At 38.2% G+C, this 24,353-nt stretch overlaps 2 protein-coding genes across 3 annotated transcripts; one reads left to right on the forward strand and one right to left on the reverse strand.

Moving 5' to 3' along the window:
- Positions 1-12,158: 12,158 nt before the first annotated feature.
- On the forward strand, positions 12,159-16,187 carry LOC135692612 (methionine-R-sulfoxide reductase B3). 2 transcript variants are annotated; one of them, XM_089112009.1, is made up of 5 exons: positions 12,159-12,313; positions 12,806-12,923; positions 14,058-14,262; positions 15,074-15,170; positions 16,029-16,187. In XM_089112009.1, exons 2-5 carry the CDS (start codon positions 12,814-12,816, stop codon positions 16,046-16,048), a joined length of 432 nt encoding a protein of 143 aa, XP_088968135.1. In that variant the 5' UTR covers positions 12,159-12,313; positions 12,806-12,813; the 3' UTR covers positions 16,049-16,187. The 2 variants fall into 2 exon arrangements, with proteins under 2 accessions (XP_088968135.1, XP_065066877.1); XM_065210805.2 differs by lacking the exon at positions 12,159-12,313 and adding an exon at positions 12,326-12,486.
- LOC135692600 (solute carrier family 60 member 1) lies at positions 14,144-24,212 on the reverse strand. Its single transcript, XM_065210789.2, has 10 exons — positions 23,154-24,212; positions 22,019-22,202; positions 21,754-21,771; positions 21,063-21,338; positions 20,491-20,605; positions 19,815-20,035; positions 18,382-18,462; positions 17,675-17,822; positions 17,113-17,310; positions 14,144-16,591 (listed from the first exon to the last, which is right to left on the reverse strand). The coding sequence occupies exons 1-10, from the start codon at positions 23,684-23,686 to the stop codon at positions 16,398-16,400; spliced, it is 1,968 nt and encodes a 655-aa protein (XP_065066861.2). The 5' UTR covers positions 23,687-24,212; the 3' UTR covers positions 14,144-16,397.
- Positions 24,213-24,353: the final 141 nt, after the last annotated feature.

The following is a 24,353-nucleotide window of genomic DNA, read 5'->3' on the forward strand; positions in this document are numbered from 1 at the left end:
GAATCCTTTTTCTCAACTATTGCCGCCAATAACCTGTAAAGGTACATTGATCAGCTTTAAACCATTGCCAGAATACGCTCTACCTACGTAATGAATATTTAATGAGGTCTCTCAATAATTCATATCTAGCATCCTACGTTTTCAATAGCGGATCAGCGTTGAGTGATCCAAACCCAAATCTTATCGTATTCGGATAGTAAATAAGATTGGCTGAAATTTTAAGAACTAGCACCTTTTAGTTAAATATATGTACTCAATTGAAACGGGTCAAATATCTACCCACGCTTAACAGAAGCAGATGAACTCAGGAATACAAATATAAATTTGTGAATGGCGTAGCTTCCTGCTGCTCATTTCTTCAATATCTTTTTAGAATATAGATCTCTTCTATATTTTTATATTGTATTTACTGCGCTCAAACTGCCTTGTTTACATTTATTACACGTTTAATGAGCTATTCCTGTTAGAATTAACACCATTGCTGCTTGCGAAAATTACAACAAAGCTATACCACAGAATTGTGGCTATACTCTTTAACGATTCTTTGTCCAAGCAAGGAAGAGACGATGGTTAATAGGAACAACTTCGCAATTAGCAGCTTTGCTTTGAGCTATTATTCTTCAAATCTCGGGTACTATTTTATATAAGATATCGCCATAAACATCTTAAAAGCATCATCAAATCATCAAGCAGGTTTTCCACATTTTAAGTCCTTCTGTGTGAATTGTTTTTTTGTTTTTGTATTTCATGTTTCTACTAGTTAGCGTGACAACTACAGACCCTCATTCAATCTTTGTAAACAGAGCTGATACTTTTTTTTCCTCTGCCTTGCTATATTTAAGCTCAAATTGTAGCTTAAATCTAAATTATTGTATAACTTGTGGTGCTTCACTGTCGAAGCTCGCCAAATAATTTTCAATCTCAGGCAAAAGTGATAATCATATCAAAACATGATAATTCAACATCTAGGACATGCTCTTGAAATAGATAACAAAATGAATTATCGCTGCTCTCAACACGTTTAGTCAAATACATTATTTAAAATATTTTTTACAGGTGCAAACATCTTAAAAAGTAATGATTCATTTCTTTAAATAGTTGCTTTATTCCTTGAGAGTTTTCTTGGTAACACTATCTTTAGTTTAAGATATGCATTTACATGAAAGTCATAAATCTTTACTCACCAAGACAATTATTATCCTGGTGTTTAGCTAGAATATTTGTGATTCTCTTCAACAATATCAGAACTGATGTTTGTGGAAATGTTTCTGTAGCCTGTCTGTTTCCATTGTTACTTGTTTGTGAATTGTACGATATAGCAGGTGGCGAAAACACTCGCGTTCACCGCTATAGCTTGTTCCTAACACCGCATCCACGAGTAATCAAATCCGCCTGTTGCTTTGTTTAAGTACAAGCTCTTATCAAAATACTTTGTTTTCAACATGAAAGATGCGGCCTCAGTAACTGAGTAGCATTCAGAATGATACACTTTAAGGCTCTAAGCTGACTCATCGACTTTCCTTCTCTTCCGTAAGTGCATCCGTAAGAAATAAAAAGATAGGTCTATTGTAATTTGTTATCGACATTTGGTCAGTGTTAATCCCAAGGAAATCGTTATCACATTTGTCATATATAAATTGAATTAAAGGCGAAGGTGTTTGATAATCTCCGAAAACACTTCACATCACTGACAAAACAAAGGAACATACCATACCTGCCTGCAAAGTATTGAAAGTTGCCTGTAAAAATGAAAGTTAAGCCAAATAAATGGAAACTTTATTAGGTAGGTTACTTAAATGAAGAGTTCCCGACAGACTATGTGTTTTTACAGACAACAGCTACTAAACCCTTACTACTTCGCATTCGGGTTTAAATTCAGTATTTACTTGCCTAAAAACCATTTCGATATATTTTTAACACCCTCGGCGGAACACGCGACTCCATTCTGGCCACAGATATGCATTTGGCCAGCTGAGAATAAAACTCTTATGTTTTAGATATATTTGCTTTTAAAATCTAAGCTTTGAAATTTTATTGGAAAGCATGGTCTTGTAAAATGAAAAGATTGAACTTCTTTCGTTTTTTGACACCCTGCCTGTCACGTTTCTAGGGAGTATTCAAAAGTGAGATTGCTCATAAACAATCCACTATTGATAGTTTCTCATGACGATTACTGCAATATTTGCTCTCCAGTCTAGAATAAACAAAATAAATATATGTAGAATAACTGCTGGGCTATTTCTTATATGCAAAGGTATCTCATTCCACCACAGATTCGCATAGGAATAGAGATAACTATTTTTTTTGGAAATTAATAAGCAGTGGGAGGGGTACTTTTATTTCAGACTCGAGAATAGATATTTGTTGATAACACTAGATAAGATGTTGATAACACTTATGCTGTTGCATTTGACAAGCTGAGTGGTGCATTTCTGTTGCATCAGCTTGGTTTTCTATCTGTATCAGGGCTGGTTAGCTGGTATGGTGCTCACTCTGAACGCAGCTCCTGCCCTTGTAAATTCCTGTTGTTGAGCCTGCTGCTATATCCATTCTTATACAATGTTCCCCTCATGTAAGTAAGATGTTAAAAAGCTAATACGGTAAGCCATTACGGGCATGTGTCCTTTACACAGTCGAATGTTGTGAAAACAACATCTGAGTGGAGCTACAGCTGCATGTGAAGTTTAATTGCAATAAACGAAAGCTGTTTCATCCTTGTTGACAACCAAGGCAAGCAGAAAGATCGACTTCCACTGCTGGTAAAGTATCGAGACAAATAATTGAGCCGTGCTTTATAAGTAGTCACTTTAATTTACTCATTCGGGAATGAAATACCAATGCAACATAAAGGGCATAAAACTCCCTCAGAAAATCTGCCATAGACATCAGAAGGTCGGTCGTGAGGCTACGTTTCCACATCATCGAGAGAGAGTTAGGCCGTTGGTGAATCGGCGCAAATCGCTCAACCTCCCATAAATCACTAAAAGGGGCTACTAAGGGAAGTTACACAATAACGCCCAAATATGATTGATAATTTGAAGGGAATAGACAGGAAAAGCCTTATTTTCCCCACCAATAGCCGATGCACCAGCTCTACCTAATAGCATCAAAAAACGCTAAAAAGCATAAAAGATGCCTAAAGGTGTGAGAGGTTTTAGCGATGCCATTAGGCTTAAATACCCCTAGATTAACCAAGGGAATGAAAACGCCACGAAACACACATCTTTACCCCAGCTTTACAAATCAAATTCTTAGGGGGCCGAAAGACTCCCCGCATTGCCCCAGGGGTGGCGCTAGAGACAAACCTTCAAGGTGCCGAAGTTTATATTCTCCGTAACTGCCGACGCTGGATGTGTCAAATTGCCGACAGAAAAAAAATCGATTTGCCCCATATAGCAGGCAGGGCCGTCGCGAGGCAAGCCTCGTTGGGGGGGGTGGGGGGTTGTGGAATGCAAATTTACCTGATTTAAAAATTATTGCCTGAAACTTTTTAGCTAGTGTCACAAACCTCTGCAATACATTTTGTCAATCTAACTCTGTATGATAATAACCAACTTTCCTAATAGTCTTGTCAAATCTCTATATCGGGACGGTATTAGACTACGCCTCTTAAGTCTAACAGTTTGTGAGTCAACGAATAACTTCATAGGCAATCAGTCTCAAATGTTTAATATAAAGAATATAGAAAAGCTAAGAATAACAATGAAAACAAAGCACTCACGACCTTTAGCTTGCTTGCTTTAGTATTGGCGACTTGTGGCGTCTCTGAATTAAATACTTCGAATGGCAACAGCGACGTCTTTCAAGCGACACACGCTTCGACTTTTCATCGGGAAACGGCGGCCACGATTCTTTTGGCAAGGCGGGAACGCCCACAGTAAAAAGCCTCCTACTCTAAAACAGGCAAGCTCCTTTATACCCTTTCTAAAATACAGCTAGCCAATAACAAAACAGAACATGATAACAGCCAATTAGATACTAGAATAGAACAATAGTTAAAAAGCATAAAAGTTAATAAAAGGATGTTCACGCTGATAACCACGTGGACCAGCACGTGATAGAAGTTCGATCTTCGTACCGTAACATGCCTCCCCCCTTAAGTTCAAACCTCCTGGTTTGGGAGAGCAACGTAGTTCTTAATCTCCAACGGAGTATGTGTCTCTTCCGGGCGCGTTATAGCCGGTTCTTCTGATATCAGGCCATTATCGAAGCTATCGGAAGGCAAATCATTGTCAGGGAGATCGTTAGAATTGTCAAAATCCGCGGGTGGCTCGATTGGACGATCGTTCGGATCGTAATACGGCTTTAATCTATTGGCGTGGACTGGAACCGATACCGGACGGTTATCGAGAGTTCGCAAACGAAAGTGGACCGGAGAAAGCTTGGCGACAATACGGTACGGACCGTGATAGTTGTGCAATAATTTTTTCGATAAGCCTTTCTTGCTTTTCGGGGTAAACACCCATACTTTGTCTCCGATATCGTAAAGAACTGGTTGACTGTGTCGGTCGTAGTATTCTTTCATTTTCTGTTGAGCCAACTGCGTCTTAGAAGAAACGATACGCTGCGCATTCTCCAAATTTGTAAGGATGCGTGCACGATGCTCAGCGACAGACGACGAAAGATGAGCGGAGGGCGATAACAAGGCAGCATCTACAGGTAAACGAGGCTCACGACCGTACAGTAAGTAAAAGGGCGACTCACCAGTAGAAGCATGAGGCGAAACACGATAGGCGAAGAGAATCATGGGGATATGACGATCCCAATCCTTTTGATGACTGCTGACATACATTGATAAGCCTTCAGCAAGAGTTCCATTGAATCGTTCGACAAGGCCATCAGTCTGCGGATGGTACGCGGTAGTGTTCAATTTGCGCGTGTTCATTATTTTACAAACCTCGTTGACAATAGACGACAGAAAATTAGATCCACGATCAGAAAGTAGAGTGCGAGGTGCACTATGCCGAGCGAGTATTTCGTCAACTAACAGTTGAGCAATTCGTGGAGCTTCCGTAGATGGTAGGGCAAATGCCTCTGGCCAACGCGTATAATAGTCCGAAAAAACGATAATGTAACGGTTTCCATCTTCTGAAACAGGAAACGGGCCTAAAATGTCCATAGCAACACGATCGAAAGCACCTTCAATCGGAATAGGCAGTAACGGAGCCTTGCGTTTATTTCGCGGACTTTTCTTCATTGCGCAATCTACACAAGAACGACACCAGTGTTCAATATCTTTGTACATTCCTGGCCAGTAATATCTCAAACGAACCTTTTCGTAGGTTTTCTCCGAGCCAAGATGTCCGGCAGTTGGGTCATCATGAAGAGAAACAAGAATTTCATGACGAAGAGACGCAGGAATAACGACCTGAGTACATAGAGACTTAGCACGACGCGTTCCAGGTGTCCATAGATGACAAAGGATTCCATGTTCATCCAAATAAAAAGAATCGATAGACAGCAATAACGCGCGAGCTTTAGTGTCACTACTTGGCAATTCCGACGTTTCTAAATACTGAATTATGTCAGCAAGATCTTTGTCTTGTCGTTGTAATTTATGCAAGGTAGATGGTGGTGGGCAAGGATGGTCGACAACTGCTACTGGTAAATCGAGAGAGGAGACCTCATGAGCAGAAGGAGATGCAGAATAGACGCGACGAGAAAGGGCGTCTGCATTACCGTTAGCAACACCAGGGCGATGAATAATTTCAAAATCATACTGTTGCAAGCGTAAGGCCCAACGTGCAAGGCGGCCAGTAGGGTCTTTGACACGCATTAACCAAGATAAACTGCCATGATCAGTATGAACAAAGAACTTTTTTCCGGACAAATAAGGCTCATACTTTTTTATGCCATCCACAACAGCTAAGGCTTCACGCTCAGTAGTGCTATAGCGAGTTTCAGCAGAGCTCAATTCACGACCACCATACGCTATCACGTGCTCTTTACCATCGACTATCTGTCCTAAAATATAGCCTAACGCTGAATGGCTTGCATCCGTGAACAGATGAAAAGGCAAATTAAAGTCTGGATAGGCCAGAATCGGAGGAGAACACAAACGGTTCTTTAATGTTGGAAAAGCAGACTGGCACTCAGGTGTCCAAGCAAACACAACATCTTTGCGAGTTAAACGATTCAAAGGTGAAGCAATTTTCGAAAAACCTTCAACAAAACGTCTGTAGTAATTACAAAGGCCGAGGAAACTACGAACCTCCTTTACTGATTTTGGAACTGGAAACGATTTAACAACTTCAATCTTGCTGGAATCAGGTGAAATTCCTTTTGATGAAACCACAAAACCGAGAAAGTCAACAGACTGACTGGCGAAACGACACTTCGAGGGTTTAAGTTTCAAGTTCGCATCACGCAAACGATTAAATACGAGACGCAAGCGTGCGAGATGTTCTTCATAAGATTCCGAAAAGATGATAATATCGTCTATGTATATTAAGCAAATTTTCCAATCGAGGCCATGTAACACATTGCTCATTAGACGTTGAAAGTTCGGCGGGGCGTTTGTTAGGCCAAAACTTAACACATTAAATTCGTACAATCCGGAATGCGCAATAAAGGCAGTTTTCTCTTTAGAATCATCGTGCATGGCAACTTGATGATATCCAGATTGCAAATCAAGAGTTGAAAAGTATCTGGAACCAGAAAGAGCATCAAGGGCATCATCAATTCTAGGCAAAGGATAACTATCTTTACGAGTGACAGCGTTAAGTTTTCGATAATCGATACAAAATCGAGTTGTACCGTCCTTCTTTTTCACTAAAACAACAGGAGAGCTCCAAGGACTACAAGAAACACTGATTATTTTCTGCTCAAGCATATTCGAAATATGACGGTCGATTTCTGCTCTTTGTGCTTGAGAAACTCTATAAGGCTGCTGCTTGATAGGCCTAGCATCACCAGTATCGATTTCATGTTCAATGATATTTGTGTGACCAAGATCAAGAGATGATGATGCAAAGATGTCAGCATATTCATTTAAAAGTTCATTCAGCTGAGTGTTTTCTGCAGTAGACAGTGAAGGACTAGGCAGTGACTTAAACTGAAGACTGAATTCACGAGGAGAAGAATTATACTGACTCTGCGAAGGAGCTTCCATGGATGATACCTCTTTAGATTCTAGCGAAATTATGTCATCAGGGGATGTTATTTGATGAAATCTACCTACAGTTGAACCTTTGTACAGAATGACAGGTGTGTCTGAAGGATTTAGTAAGCGAAAAGTCACTTCACCATTTTCATTAGGAGAAGACAACGAGCAGGCCCCATACAGATGATAACGATCAGAAAGTTTAGGCACTGCTTCAATTAAGCCAACAACATGTGACGTAGCAAATTTTTCTAAACGAGCTGGAATTACCAATTCACTCTGGGCATCGATAACAAAAGTTTTTGAAACTCTTACGTCAGAGATCAGTGGGGGGTACTCCCCTGAAGCAAAATTGATTTTGTTTTTACCAGAAAAATCGACAAATTGCTGACGGACATCAATAACTGCACCGTACTCATGCAAGAAATCACGACCAAGTACAATATTATAAGCTAAACCAGCTACCACAAAAGCATGACATTGATAGGAAACCGATCCTACGAGTATTGGAAACGAGACAGCTCCAATAACAGGAACCTCTTTTCCGTCCGCAGTCTTCACGCTGTTAAGACTTTCTTGTCGGCGCACGCGATAGGCTACACGCAAAACGTCGTTATAAAATTTGTCACTAATTACAGTTACAGCTGCACCAGTATCAACCAACAATTTAAAGTTTTGTTTCTCGACAATCCCCCAGATAAGGACATTACTTTGAGTCGACGACGAATAAGATAATTCAGATGAAATCAACGGCAAATCATTGTTTAGTATTTCCTTTTCATTGTTAGATTCTTGATAAATCGATTTTACTGCCAAATTATTCGCAAGATCAGTTTGAATGGGTTGACATTCACGGCCAAAAGTTTGTGTTACGTCAGGTACAAAACGATTACTAGTACTTTGACAGGATTTCGAAAGTTTTCGATTGTCAAACCACGTCTGCAGTTCTTTATCAGGTTTAGAGTTTTTCTTTTTGGGGCGAAATACATTAATAGGGCGGTTATGGACCTTCATTGACCCCACCGAGAAGGTCCCATTCCGTTTAAATGTTGCTGACCGTTTCTGAAACTTTGATTCTGAGACTTGTTAAATGATTGATTGGACTCTGGACAATAACGAGCCACGTGACCAACTCTCTGACACTTATTACAAATTGGTTGGCCGTCCGTTGCGCGCAGGTTGCGGCCACGAACATCCTTTCGACCATGACGTGGTGGAAAATAATTAGGACCCCCTTTTCCTTGAAAATTTTGTTTCAACCTAGCATCCATAACTGCCAACATGTCTTGTCTTAATTCAGATAGCTCATTACGTGAAACATAATTAGCAGCAGCAGTAGCTACAGGTATGGGGGCAGGCTGGGAAAAGTTTTCGAATCCAACAGCCTGTACTGGTAATGCTTGCGTTGGTAAACGTTTGGCCGACATGGAAGACATCAATAAATTCACTTGTCCTTCGAGTTCCTTAATACGTTGGTCTTGAAAAGGACTGGAATTTCGCATATCAGGTGTGTTCTTTATAACTGCATCGCGCAAACGGGCGAGGCTCTCGGCTTTTTCAAACGAATCTGGCTGATTAAGAATGACATAGTTTTTTATTTCACTAGAAAGGCCATTAATGAAAATGTTCATCATGTCTTTGTCAGAAATACTTAAACGTTGGCACATTTTGATTATGTCGGCCGTATACAGTGATAAAGGCTCTAAAGGTCCTTGTTTTCGAGAATAAAGCTCTTGGCGAAATAGAAAATCAAGGTTTTGAGCGCCGAAACGAGACTTGAGTGCCTCTACCAAGTTGTTGTAATTATTGACTGTGTCAGGATTTTGTGTATGTAGCCAGGCTAACGCAGGGCCATCCAAAAGTAGCGAAATCGCGCCGAGCTTTTTGGCATTGGACCAATTATAAAACTTTGCGAAACGTTCAAATTTCATTAACCATTCATTCAAATCCTCATTGGGTAAGCCATTAAAAGAACGAGGCTTAAATACAGTGACTTGATTATTTCCTTCAAGCGCTGCTTGAACAGCAGTCATTTGATTTTGCAAGTCATTAATTGTTGCAGCGAAAGCGGCGTTTTGTTCCTCCATTTTGTTTACGCTAATTCGATTATAAACAACAGGAAAGTCGATACAACCGTTAACAATGCGATTGTTAAAGGCAAACAAATGAGCTGGCAACGATCTTGGCGTATAGCATAAGTGATAATTGCTCAATGACGCAGTTCAATTCAATAAGTTAAACATACGCAATATCACACCAATGTGTCACGAAAGCACAAAACACGCAAGCAAAATAGACTGAGATATCACGATACAGGTTTATTTCAAAAAGTGTAGCGACTTTTACTATTTCTCAGTTTCTTTAGTTCCATAAAACTACGTTAGTATGTTGCCACAATAAGAAAAACAGCAAGTTCGTCAAATTCCTTTAATTCCGTTTCCCAAGAGTTTGTATCCGTAATCTTCATTAAAGTTCAAAACTATTGCAACAAAATATACTGTTCTCTCAAAAATTTTCCAAAAACTTTTCCTGGAAAGTAGTAATCCTCACACGGGGCACCAATATTAGACTACGCCTCTTAAGTCTAACAGTTTGTGAGTCAACGAATAACTTCATAGGCAATCAGTCTCAAATGTTTAATATAAAGAATATAGAAAAGCTAAGAATAACAATGAAAACAAAGCACTCACGACCTTTAGCTTGCTTGCTTTAGTATTGGCGACTTGTGGCGTCTCTGAATTAAATACTTCGAATGGCAACAGCGACGTCTTTCAAGCGACACACGCTTCGACTTTCATCGGGAAACGGCGGCCACGATTCTTTTGGCAAGGCGGGAACGCCCACAGTAAAAAGCCTCCTACTCTAAAACAGGCAAGCTCCTTTATACCCTTTCTAAAATACAGCTAGCCAATAACAAAACAGAACATGATAACAGCCAATTAGATACTAGAATAGAACAATAGTTAAAAAGCATAAAAGTTAATAAAAGGATGTTCACGCTGATAACCACGTGGACCAGCACGTGATAGAAGTTCGATCTTCGTACCGTAACAACGGGCAAAATATATCGTTACTACCTGAGGCGGCACCATGGTTGCCGCCGAAGGGGCAGGAAATTTTCGAATTGTGATGCTTCTAGTTCCCTGGAAAATGCACTCTTTTAAAGCAAATTTCACTAAAGCAATCCTCCTAATCCTATTATTGTCTTTTTGCAAAACTTTTTTACAGCAGATAAAAACAACAATTTCGCCGTGGTCTTGAAAAATACCAGGTTGTCAGTTACTTTTAAATTTAGGTCCTTCTCTCCATCTTAGCATGCCTTATGAATGTTAAGAAAAATCTGGAGCTCATAGTGAATTGCAGTTGACGCTTCTACTGAGAAACTTCAGGAGAAATGGACACGAGGCACAATTTTACCTAAGATTGCTTGAACCTTTATTGATTTTATGACAGGAAGGTCTCTGAAATACCTAAAGCGTTTCTTCCACCGAGCGGATTTTACCTGAAATTTCCTATTGAGATACTATTGGGGTGGGTGTGACAACCCCCCAGTCGCGACGCCCCTGAGCAGCACCTCCAATGAAGGGGCACCGATATAGAGCATTTTTCCAAGAGCAAGCAAGCATATAGAGCAAGAAATAGAGCATTTTTCCAAAATCGTTTGTTGTGGGTGCAAAATTCTCCCTTGTCCCCTCCCCGTCCCCACTTTCCAACCTATGTCGGAACTCCACGAGATTTTCTCGGCAATTTGTGCCTTGTAAGAAACTTAATGCGCAAATATTGCCTATTGTTGAATATTTCTTCCTATCTATGTTGGAAGAAGTTAATCGATGGTTTTCTCTAAACCATTTGCTTGTCGCAAGCTATGCGGTGAACAATGCTATTGAAAAATAGTTGATGAAAAAGGACAAGAAGTGCTTTTTGAAAAATTTATTACGCAAAATGTGCTCATGATCGAAATGTTTTCATTGGCAATAATAAGTCTTGAAACGAAAAGAGAATCCCTTAAGAAGAAAATTCATTAAAGACTTTATTTATGACAGCGTGATTTTGCTGTTGTTAGGGTAAATTTCCTTGAAACGATCCAAAACATGGTCCAAATCAAGCATCTCTGCACGTTTCGCATGAATTGGCATTAGCATGAGCAGCAACAGGGATTTCAACCGAAAGGAGCACGATGGTATTGTGGGTCATGCGAAGGAGCACCATGAAATTAAATCACAGCTTTCACGGAAGCGACAGGATATAATGCCACTATGATAGTAAAATTGCCGAAGAAAAGCCATTGAGATGTCATTCAAACAACATGTAAACCGGGTGACATCCATCAAGTGCCGACGGTATTGAGAAAGCAAAAATTGATTGGCTGCCGACGGGGGGGCTAACAAAAATCTAGGGGGGGCTAAAGCCCCCCCTTGCCCCCCCATGCCGCCACTCCTGCATTGCCCATAATCTAATAGAGCAGATTCAAGAAAAGCGCGAGGAAGCGTTGTACAAGAGACCATAAAGAAAAAGGAATAAAAACAATGGGTTTTTAAATCAATCATAGGTTTTTAAGAAATAAAAATAATTTAGCACTTTGAGTTTTATAATTCAACTGATGCAAATCCTTAGAGATTTTACATAAAGAACGTCAATATTTACAGTATAAAAGTTGTTTTAGGACCATGATATAATGCAGGAGAATTTTTAACGTATCGTCTTGTTTAAATCGTTCAACTATCAGGTGAATAATCCTAAAATTTACATATTCTGTGCTCAAGGTGGAATTTGGCGCTGCATTATTAATGAGCCATAAAATCTTCAAAAAACACCAAACAAAATTATTAAATGTTTTACTGGAATCCATACATGCATTGATAAATAGTGAGTTAACATGAAGATGGGGAAATGAATTAAGTATTGTGAAGAGGATAATGGAGTTATTCAAATCAAAGAAAGTAATGCCAATAATTCGGAAATGGAAAAGATAGCTGGAAGGACATTCACATCCCCTCCTATTGGTGAGTCAGCAATGTCTTGGTCCAGTCCTCTGCTGATCGTAAAGCCGAAAACCTCAGCGGTCCTAACTTCCTGTTGGGGGACAACAACAACCCTACTGTTCTTTACGCTCAAAAAACTTGCTGAGGAGCTGTGTTCAGTAACAATAAATCCCCATCGCGTCAGTTCATTGACTAACAAAAAGATTACATTTAATCGCCTTAGAAATTGGTGAGTAGTTATCATACTTATCACAATGTTTATGAGACATTTTGCTCTGGTTCCAAGGATTTCAACTGGCATTTTGAAGTACCGGCCTAAATTGAGGTTACAAAGTCAAGTTTATTCAACGCCTTTGGTAGCTTTTCTGGGAATGAACTTGCTGCGAATGGTAACAACTTCTGGTACGTTTTTGAGGATAAATTACAATCACACAACTTCAAAGTTTGAAAGGAAAGTAGGCTAAAGAAAAACCAAAGTTTTGATCGCTGCCTGGGCTGGGCTGGGCGTCAAATTTTTCTATTAGGGCGTTGCAACTACAAAACAATGTTCTATTCGACACAAAACAAGGATTACTCTTGAAAAAGAAGCTGTTTCATTTTGTATAGTATCGTTCTGTAAAAAAATCTAGTGATGATTTAATTCCTCAAATATGCTTTGATCATTGTAAGTAAAGGAGGCAAATGAACTTAATTATTTGTTATGAATTATTTGTTGTCACAGGAAACAGCATGGGGGAAGAAAGACCAAAAAGTTTTCCTGTCCAGTTCTCTAAAGAGGAGCTTAAAGAAAGACTGACTCCAGAACAATACCATGTTACTCAAGAAAGTGGTACAGAAAAGTAAGAACATTAACTTCTTTTTTTTAATGTTGTTAAGTCTTTCCGAGGCTTAAGTTAAGCTTTGCCATGTTTCTCTGAAACCTGGTTTTATTATAGGTAATGATTTTCCATTAAATCCAGCAACATTCTTTTAATTGCAAAGAAAAAAGTGTACAGTGGACAACAAATAAAACCCAGTGCATAGTTGATGCATTACATCAAAAGTTATACACGCACGCCTTATTTCTCTGCAGGAGGCCCCAGCTATCGGGACAAATATTTAATTCTTGGACAGGAGTAAGAAAAATTGTTATTATACCGGATCATTGACATCAAATGCCAATCATTTACAATGATGGCACAATCCCCGCAAATGGTTTTTCAAAGTATTTATAGGTAGAATATACCAGCATACTTTGCTGTTCCTTTTTTTTTTATCTCCATACAAGTAGAAGGGCAAGAGGAACATTCCTTCATGGCATGTCTGGAAACTACGAACTGAAAAAGCTTATGGCATATTGTTTCAAGCTTCTGGCATGAACATGCGGAAAACCCATGTGTTTAGGTTTTTTGAATATGCAAGATGAAAAGGCATGTGCTTCAAAGCTTATCCTTGTGCAGAATTTAGCGGAAGCTAATAAGTTCAGAACTATGAACCAGGCTTAAGGCTGCATTAACGCATAAAAAATTGAACAAGTCTGTTTGGAACCATTCCTGGCCACTCTAACCCTCATGTATGCATTTATATGGGACTGATTTCATTTGGAGTTTTTTTGAAGTTGCTTAGCAATTGGAAATATGGGTCCACATAACCAAAGCATAAGCTCTGCATTTCTCCAGCATAGGTTCCAAATCGTTGATTGGCCACAAGATTTGAATTCTCTGTAATTTGTTGAAAGTAGTTACAGTTCCTATGGGCCCATGTGAAAGGGAATCCATTTGTGGTTGCTCTCTATGAAATGGATGTGCAAAATGTTTTTCTTCAGTTTATGATCCTTGGTAAAGAAATTGCTAAAGATGATCAGCATACCAATATTTTAAACAAGATTATCTTTTTGTGCTATGATTTGGTTGGGTATTTTAGAAAGAGATAATAGCATGTAACATTGCAAATGAAATGAACTTGACAATTGTGAATAAATACTTCTTTTTCAGGGCTTATACTGGACAATATGATAAATTCATGAAGGAAGGGGTGTATAATTGTGTTGTTTGTGGTGAAAATCTTTTTGACTCAAGTACAAAGTTTGATTCTGGCTGTGGATGGCCAGCTTTCTTTGATCTTTTGGACAAGGAGAAAATCAAGTATATAAAAGATACATCTTATGGAAGGATTCGTACTGAAGTTGTGTGTGCCAATGTAAGTAAATTTTCTAGATTTCATGAACTGCAATACTTTCAATTTCATTAATCAATCCTGAGACTTTGTTAGAATTTCTCAGAATAAGAATCCTTTTAAAATTTACATTGAATCAATTAGATTTTTACGTATATGCATTTATTTTTCTTTTACGTGTAAGGAAAAACTACTTTGAAGCTTTTAGTTCATGAAACTGAAAACCCAACTTTGTGATAACTCTTAGATTTCTCAAAGTTTGTTATCTGCCAAAGTTATTTATTACCTCTTTCAAAGTGGTAGTGTTGCTCAAATAATTTGTTCAAACAAACATTTTCCTGATTGTTGAAAAACTGCAATGCTTGTCTCTGTTTCTTTACCCCAAAATTCAGCCCTCCTTTCCAAAAAATGTTATCACTTCCTTGCTTGAATGCGTGGTATGGTGCATTTCAAGAAAGACATACCCCCAGCTAGTGGCTGGCTAATATAGAGCCGGTAACTTAGCAATTCAACCCAAATGTAAATTAAAAAGTTTTCATTTGATTTTTGCATTGATTTCATCAACATTCGCAGAGTCATTTGCCATAGCTAGTTGTAAATTTCATAAAGAAAATTTTTATGTAGTAATTCCAGAGGGCAGCTAAGCTAGCTGGTTAGCACTTGCTTTGCTAACTTTGCCACAAAGAAAAATTTCCAGAACAACCTTGCAGGAAGATGCTCATTTTGTTTGTCTTTATATCAGCTCTAAGTTAAAAAATTGAGGCAAAGCATCACAATCTTATTTCACTTGTACTTTAGTGTAAATATATTAACATAGCTGTTATATATATTGCAGTGTGGAGCCCATCTTGGGCATGTCTTTGATGATGGTCCTCGTCCTACTGGGCAGCGTTATTGCATCAATTCAGCTTCACTGAATTTTAAAGGAAAAGGTTTGTTTTCTCATATTTTTTGCTTTTGCATCTCCTTCGTAAAGTTGAAAAATGGCACACTTAACTTTGGAGAAAGATATATTGGCAAAAATATCAAATATTCTTTTTGTAGATTGTAAGATGTTACAGATTATATAAGTTGAACAGAGGTCTAGGGTCATTCATTATATAATTTATCATAGATAAAAAAATTACAAAATCATGTAATAAGATAAAAGGGAGCAAAATTGATTTAGCTATACAAGTTATGATTTTTTTTAGTAAAGTTATAACCGACTTTAGTATATTTTTGTGATACATCTAGTTGAGAATTTGCTTTTGAGAGTAGTCTCTAACATCCTTCCCAAGCATGTGAGAATGCAAATTATGTTTTGTATTAACATTCTCTGAGTGGTGAACGTGATTATTCATTGTACCCAATCCAAGTGTTTTAAAAACAATTCATTTAAGCAAGGGAATTTATTTAAGCAGATTATAACCAATGCTTCCAACTTGCAACATTTAAGGTGTATATATTGATAATAGAATGCTGAATTTCTTTTGTGGGAGGGGGGGGGGCTATTACAGAAGAAACAGTCCGGCTATCCATAAGATTCTGTGATCAAAACAGTGACAAGAATCCAATATATTGAGTATTCCTTTAACAAAGCCCTGTATGCTGGGTCAAAATATTACTTTTTCAAAATATTTTTTGAATTCCCATATTCTTTTTACTTGGTACCAGCCTTTTTGTCTAAGGAATGTTTATTGGTTTAATCAAACTACAATTTTCAATAGTTTATATCTAGATTAATATTTCTCTAAGTCTCCCTTCGAAGTTTATAAAGTTTATTTCTTGATACATATTTCATCTTTTAGATAAGAAAGATGAACTTTGAAAAGGCTCATTGTGAAAGGTATCTGCCAGGAAAGCAGCTTAGTTTGGAAAGAAAACGTTTTAGAAGATCTCATCATAATTTCATTATCAATGTATTTATCCTTTTTTTTTTATTTTCTTATAAAATATTTTCAATGAGATATTTTCTAAAATGATTTTTGTTTTACTACAAGACTCATGAGATTTTGGCCGTACTGCCATTGTTCTCTTTGCCAGTAATAAATTTTACTAGTTTGCAAGAGGTTTATAAAACTTTCAGTAAAAACTTTATTCATGAAAACATGGGTAGTGGTAATTGTTGGAGATTTGTGCTACTGACATTTCATTATATTATTATAATTGTGATTATATCAGCTAAAATCTTTTTTATCGGATTGTTTATCGTCTGTTCTTGGTGTACTTTCCACATGCACACCTTTGCTTCCATTACTGCTGCCAGAACTCATGTGTAATTCTAAATGGCCATCGTCAGGTTTCTGTTCATCTTCAGACAACAACCCTTTCGTTTCATCTAAGCTTCCATTCGAGTTATAGCGACTTAGCACTGAAACAAAAGAGTGTAACAAATTTGTAAGTAAAAGGACTTGAAATTTAAGGTTAATGCTAAGGTTTGAAAGTAAACGATTTTAGGAACATGCAAGCAAAATTCTACGAGAAGAAAGGGGCTAATTTACAATGCCTTTTGGTAAAAGAGCCCTGTCTCACTACAAAAGCATCAAGCATCCGAAAACCGGAATGTTTTGTTTGTATGCTACTGTCGGTCTTCATCAAAGATTCATTTGTTAAAAAGCGACGAACAGTAACCAAACGGTTTATACCCTAATGCAGAGCATATGAGCATTCTTATAGTGTTTCAAAGTACGTTAATTTCATTAAAGAGCTCTAAAACCAGATCATTTCTATGGATTTGCTTTTGTGTTTAAATTGGACAGTACATGGTGTAATCTCATGCTTTCTACTGGACTTGTTACAAGTCTCTCTCTCTCTATTTAGTAATCTTTCTACCTCACTCTGTAAAAATGTAGATAAAGTTAAGCTCTTCAAGTAAAGGATTTTATCACCAACCTAGTTCACTTTGCTTCCGGGCTAGGCCTCTTCCAGTAACAATCACTGCTACATAAATCCCAACTGCAGCAAAACACAGGATGCAGCTGATACCAAGAAAACCAGATGGGCCTATCACATCGAACAGTTTTCCTATTATCAAAGGAATGGTCATTTCGCCTGATCCGGAACATACCACAAATATGCATGTTATGGTACCTGGAACAGAAAACGTGATCGATTAACAGTTTTCTTATTTGTATCATTGGTATGGTTAAAACAATTGGTCTGGGTACAACCGTTTTGCCTCGTGAAAAACAGCCAAAGTTCCTTTTTATCTCTTGGAGACAGTTTATATATCTGCTAATCGTTTTCCTAAACGTTGTCGTAAATAGCGGGTTTTTAAGCTGCTAGCATGTTAGCTTATCTAAAGCTTTCTACGAAAGTTCGGGATACTGTTGGTGGATCAATTAGGTGATTTACTGTCTTTCCCCTTCAGAAAATTTGTCCAGCAATGCACTTTAAAAGTCGCTGTTACAGTTAGAAGAGTTCGTTGTACAAGTTAAAGGGAAATAATTCAAACCTGTCAATCGGAAATATCCTTCTGCCATTGAGACACTAGTAGGGAAAATGTTGCTTAGGCAAAGCCCAAAAGTAGCTGTGCCAACCCACAGCGATATAATTTGATGCCGTAGCACATACATCACTATTGTTGACGCAAGACATCCGACCTGTAGTAAAACAAGATCTGGTATAAACAATGAGCCTGGTATGATCACAGTCAAACCCCATACTACGGATCTTTTCGACCGAGGTTACTGTCCATTTTAGAGGCGTCCGTTTTTGGGAGGCATTTGCAAATGAAGATACCCTGGTAGTGATCATGTTCGGGTGATCAATTATGTTTAGGTGATCGATCATGTTCGGGTAATCGATCATGTTTGGCTGATCAGTCATGATCAGGTAATCAATCATGATCAGTCATGATCAATCATGGTCGGGTGATAATTTTCATGTTGATAATCAATCTTTCCCGTTAACGATCTCTTTATCTCAAAACACTAAAATTCAACTGACATCTAGTATTTGCAGTTAATGATTGCGACCATTAATCAGAATTTGTTTTCTATCTCTGACTACGTAAGAAAGCTTCACCTCAGCATTTTGAAAGATATCATTGAAAACTGAGTCGACAGAAACCCGTTTTGTCAATTTTGCAACTCTTCATTGAACCTGTTTATAAGACAAATGAATATGTTTAAAAGCTACGTATAAAAGAAATGAACTTACTATGTCAACGAAAAGCATTATCTTTGGTGAGACATATATTGATATGAATATAGCGAATAGCCTCCCCAGTGCCACGGCCCCCTAGAAGTAGAAAAAAGCCAAAGTTACGTTCAGAGAATTGGTAGAAACCATTATCAGCTGATTGCTGATTCATACATTAAAGAAAATTTCGAGAATTATGTTATTTAGAGTGAGGGAATATTAGCGTTCACCACTCTGCGTATACATGAAGCAATCAAAACCAACGTAAATTTTGTTCAAGATTTGTCACTTGTATTGTTTGCACTCTTTATCCTGCCCCTCTGCATCAAATTGGAACGTGAAAGGTCGAGTTAAAGTTATGATAGAAGGCAGGCATGAGGACAAATGTTGTTGTGGTCGATCACTGATTGATTGAAAAAATAATTATGACTATTGCTTATTAGGATTTCTGGTACAAGGTTTCTAGTGCTTTTTTGTGCCAAATTAAAAACTAAATCATCGAATTTCGTTTCTTCGCGACCAAGTAGCTTATTATTTGCAACTTTCACATGTGCGACCAACACGTCTCCTCAGCTTCCTTTAGCAATTTATTTAGCATTAAGGCTGATTTCCACTGAGTGATTTTTGTCGCGCGCGACTTTTTGCGATCGCTTACATGGATGCGCTTGCGTGCAACGATGTTTTTATGCGCTCAATTGAAGCGCGCAATTGCACAAAAAAGAAGAAGTCCATCCTACTTTTTGCGATCAATCGCCTGATAGAATTATCACTAGCCAATCAAAATCCTTAAAAATCGCACCAAGACGAGCCAGTCCAACACAAAAACAGCAAAAGTTTTCAAATGACCGTCAACATGGCGTCGCCGAGAATTCTGGTGGTTTTAGCGCAGAAAATATTGCGAATGAAACCTTATTCACATCGAGTTTGATACTTAGTGTTTTTTAGATCTTGTCAGAAACGAACCCTGTTTGTGGAACACTGGCGCTGGTTCAAGGTCATATAAAGAGCAAGGCAAAAAATGATATGTTGCCATATGCCCTAACAAGTTGATTTGATAGCATAGGCCCACAGCTATCTATACCTTCCCCCTCACATGTTGGTTTGTTTTTATGCATATAGGTATGCTCAACATTTAATTTAAGTGAAAATGTCTTAACTTTATAATCTTGTTTACAGCTAGTTCACAATGAAAATATAATTCGCATTCATTTCATTCCATCTCAAACGCAGACGTAACAGAAGCAAGAGCTTGAGTCTCCTTAAAATCACGAGCGTTGATTTCTGCCGCCTTTATTTGTGGTAAATCAAGCGCGCGAATTGAGTTACGAATGGAAATTGAAACTAGCAAGCGTACGCAATAGGTCGATCGCACTAAGTCGCGCTCGCAGCAAAAAGCTCTGAATTCAGCATTTATGCTAAAGTTACAGTAATACCCAAGAGTGAACGCTTACCCAGAACAATGAATTAAGGTAGGCTGCGTCATCAGGAGTCACATTGTTGCCGCTTTTGATTGCATACGTGTATATATATGCGCCGAAGGAGCCTTGTAGACCGTCTGAAATGAAGACCATCATTGCTATCCACACTGTTATGCAGATGACCGGTCCTTTGATCTCAGGGTCGATTTCGCTTCTAACAGAACTCATTGATTCATCCCCATATGACACTGTATCTGCAAGAACAATCGTCACAAGGGTCAAGAGCTGCAGGATTCACTCAAATTTGCCGATGACATAGAAAGGTGATTCTTGCTGACTTAGGTCTAAGTTTAATTGCTAGGTTTAGGGTGAATTTATTCGAGTCTGTGATTTTACTTCCTTCTGGTCTACAAATATTTACGAGAATTGTCTTAGCCTCTCCTTGCTGAAAACTGCTTTTAATATCTTGGGTGTGTTAGTAATTAATACTTTTGGTCTGGTCGACAAATTTTTTTCGGTCTAGCTATTGCATTCATGCTCCAATAAAGCTGAGTCTTACATTTCCAGATGTAAAAGAACATATGGCAGAGATTATTTCACTGCACATGACGTTTTGTGTGATGCTACTCTGGTTGAGTACCTGTGTTATAGCTCTACTATGAAGATTTGGGGATTGACGGTTTAGCAATAGCAAGAAAGAAATGTTTACCTTTCTGACTACCGTCATCAGATGCAACAGAATTAGACATCTCCCATTCCAGTCGCCTTTGGCGTTCCCGTTTCTCCGAAAAGTAGAAATATAGTAGACTGATTGCGACAATAATCTGTAAAGCAGAAAATTGTGATCTTAAAAGCAAGCGTTGATCAGCTGACACGAAAAATAAAACACGGGTTTAGCATGATATTGTGGTTGGGCGAGGACATGGAATAATTGTCCTGTCATTCTTAATATAAATTGCTCTGGGAAGATCAAGCCTTAGTAGATTAAGAAGAAAGTCATCTACTGCATCCCCCTTCTGTATCTTCCTCCTCCCACAAGAGCTATGTCCCTGTAAATCCTTCAATTTTCAGAATATTTGTTGTCTTTTATTGCTTCATATTTTCTACAGTCGTTAACAATATAGACGTTGCTGGTATCGAGTAAAAGTCTAAATTTTTACAAGATTCTTAAAGTGCCTTAGATTTCCTATGTTGGAAGAATCCTAGAAATCATTAGGAGAAAAGACACAACTGGTTGAGCAAGCCTGTACTGTGGTACCGTTTTTCCGTTTTTCAACTTACATGCAAGGCTGCAATTATCCAGTATGCATAATGCACATTGGAAGAAGTGATTCGAATGATGTCGTGTTGATTCGCATTTTCAGCGGCCAAATGAAGCCCATTCTCTGTGTTTCTGCTGAACCAGTGGGCCTTTCCCATGCCATTGTGCCTTCTTCGTCTTGCGAAAGCAAACTCATTTATAGCGTCAACATCTCCTTTATTGCACTCGTCACTTAGAAAATTTCCTGCAACCAGTGGACTTAGAAACGCACCAGCACCGTAGAAAAAGAACAGCGTCTGTGTACAAAGAAACAAGGAAATATTTGAAAATTGCTTTAAGAGTTACCAGTACCGCTTTGCTAACGCAATTTTTGTACATTTGTTATCCTATTACAGTAATGCTTTTAAAACGAATTCTTCTTCAGCAACATTTCTCAAAGCCAGATTGTTGTTAAGTTTACAAAAATCGATGAGTTTGTCAATGAGATCTTTCAAGTAGCCTAAGTCAATGAGATTATGTTCTACTTCTGCGTGTCGATACACATTTTCAGCGAACCACAGCAGTACCTCAGGCAAAAGATCTGCTGTTCTGTATGATCCGGAACAAGTCATTTGCATTACTAAAGAGTCGTTCTATGCTATTTTACACTCAAAATTCAGGGCAAAATTAACAGTTTTCAAAGTGCTATCTGATCAGTGCAAGAATTCTCACCTGAAGGTATGGAGGAACCTACAAAGAAAAAAGGAAACAGATAAAAAATTTGCAAATTTCAAAAAAGCATACAATGATTTCTTCTTGTAAATTTGCAGATTATTAAGTCTGTAAACAAAAAAAATATAGACTTTTGAAAACAGAGGCAATTTTTTCTGCTCAAGATTAGCGCTAAGCTGGCTCTCTCCTCAAAACAACTTGCTACTGAATGAATGAGATACTTCTGTGTACTTGAAGGCAAATGTGTGATTAAAGAAGGTCTTACCTCTTGACCATGCATAATAATCATCCTAAGATTGGTTGCCGTGTCTTGGAAACCACCAAAAAGGCCGTGAAGACAAGTTAACGTTAGAAGAGAACCAAGTCGACGGGCATAGGGGAGAACTGCTAAGGCTGCCGCGTGGATAGTGATGACAACGGCCAGGTACATGCTGTAATTTATGTTATACCTGCAATGAATAGGTTTTGGGTGAGTAAATATTCAATAATCATTTTCAAGGTTTTAAGTAATTTTACGGTATGTATTTTAAAAAACACTAGTCAGTGATTGCAAGTGAACTTGCCGCCCCCCCCCCCCCAAATTAAAAATCACTGCTCTTAGCTAGCCCCCTTCCCTTTAAAGCTTCTTAACAACCTCAATCCACAATATGCTCTGTGGCCCCTGTGACTTCTTATCTCCCCTTTTGTTTTAACAGTTATCTCATAACTTCCATTACGTTTTTATTCCAGGTGTCAGCACAATAAGGTTTCCAGGATTCTCCCCCAGAAAGGATGCATTTTATACCTATCGTACGGTCTTGTTACTGAATTATTTTATATCTTTCTTTAATAATGTGCAAATATTTAAGCTCCTTTAACTTACCAATTTAATGTCTTTTTAATGCTTAAAAGATAAAACATTTTTGGACTAAAGTCTGCTTGCCTAAAGCAATTTTTCACATACCAAAGCCTCAAAGGGTCAAAGGATCTGGGAACAGAGAAGGGAACCTGCCAATGCCTTTCCATTCTACTTGGCGACCCCCTCTCCTGTGTGTACTTCATTTGAATGTCTAATGACCTGATACCGAGTCTGCTTGTGAGCTCGATAGAAATATATCAATTAGCAAAATAATAGCATTTAGAATTTGAGATGCAAAGACAAGATAATAACGGACAGAAGAAAAGAATAGAAGGGAAGGGTTGCTGGGCCTACGGGTCTTGAAGACCACAGGACCTCATTGAAGATATAATGTTAGTAGCATTTCAGTGTCTATGTATTTGTACTTGTTTAAGGAACAAAGTAGAAATCCAGTCTGTAGAGGTACAAATTTGCAAAAGTCATCGATTTCGAATACCTTTAAAGTTTGAAAACTGAACTTTTGCTTCAATTACAATTTAGTAGATAGAAAAATAAGCCGTACCGGTCAATGATGAACCCGCTGCAAATGGCTCCGAACAGGGCAGCGCAAGACTGCGAAAAGAACACCCAACTCATTGAACCAACATCGCTTCCAATAAGGCAGCCTAACTCTAGAATTGTCGGACCCATAATAGCCATAGATGCACCAAAACATAAAAATCCACAACAAAGGATAAAACTGTTCCGTATTTTATACGTGCAACAGCCTTCTCTCTCTTCGAAATCGGATACATTAGAAACGGATTTAACAGGAGAACTTTGCTTTGTCGTCTCCGGGTTTATTTGTCTCTGATCAATTTGCAAAGTTGCAGTACCGGCCTGCGAAATTTCATTATCAGCTTTCTGATGTTGTTCGTTAATCACATTAACTTCCTTATTTTTGTCCAATTGAGCAACGTGCTCTCTTCTGTGCTCTTGTAATTTGCTTTGTTTTCTTTGCCTTTCGACTTTCTCAATCGTTGATGATCTAATTGGAACTTTGGGAGTATTTGCAGCTGAATGTGGTCTGGATTTACAAGGCGAAGGTTTATCCATTGTTCTATGACTTGAAAATGAATCAATCCTGCAGGAAGCAATGAATCTTTCTTTTTGTATTAACCTCTATTTCGTCCTTTGTTTCCAACCCAACAATTTATTTTCTGCTGAAGTCTTTCTGACGGGAAATTTTACTTTGATTACCCGTGCTTCTACCTGATGCCGGTATTTTAGGCCGCAGTTATTGGACCTCTCTGCAACGTTTTGGTAACAGAATTTTGGTTAAGGTTGAGATTAATGCTGCTTCATAAGAACCTTGGGTCTTTCCCAGTCTTTTCATAGCCGCAACGTTCTGCAATTAATAGCAAAGTCGCATTCCATGATAAATATGAACATCTAATTAACGAAATCTTCTCTGCTTCGAATGAGACATCATCAGGATGATATCGCTTATAAAAGTGTCCCTAAACTATTTATACCAATACCATTTGTTTTTCTTTCTTTATTTTGAATATCTCTTCAATTTTTCTTTATTTTCCGAGTATACTTGTTAAAGTTTTCTTAAGTGTTATTCCGTAGACTGCAACTTGCTGGGCATTAGCAGGTCATGCAATGCAACATTTTGAACTTGCTCATTCAAATTCAATCAAGCGTGAGCTCGTCTCTCGTAGTGAATACGAGGTTTTTTTTCAATTCACCATTCAGAAGCATTGCGGTATTGCCAATC

This window comes from Rhopilema esculentum, chromosome 3, assembly GCF_057945365.1.
Source record: "Rhopilema esculentum isolate cy_ngs chromosome 3, ASM5794536v1, whole genome shotgun sequence".
Lineage (NCBI taxonomy): Eukaryota > Metazoa > Cnidaria > Scyphozoa > Rhizostomeae > Rhizostomatidae > Rhopilema > Rhopilema esculentum.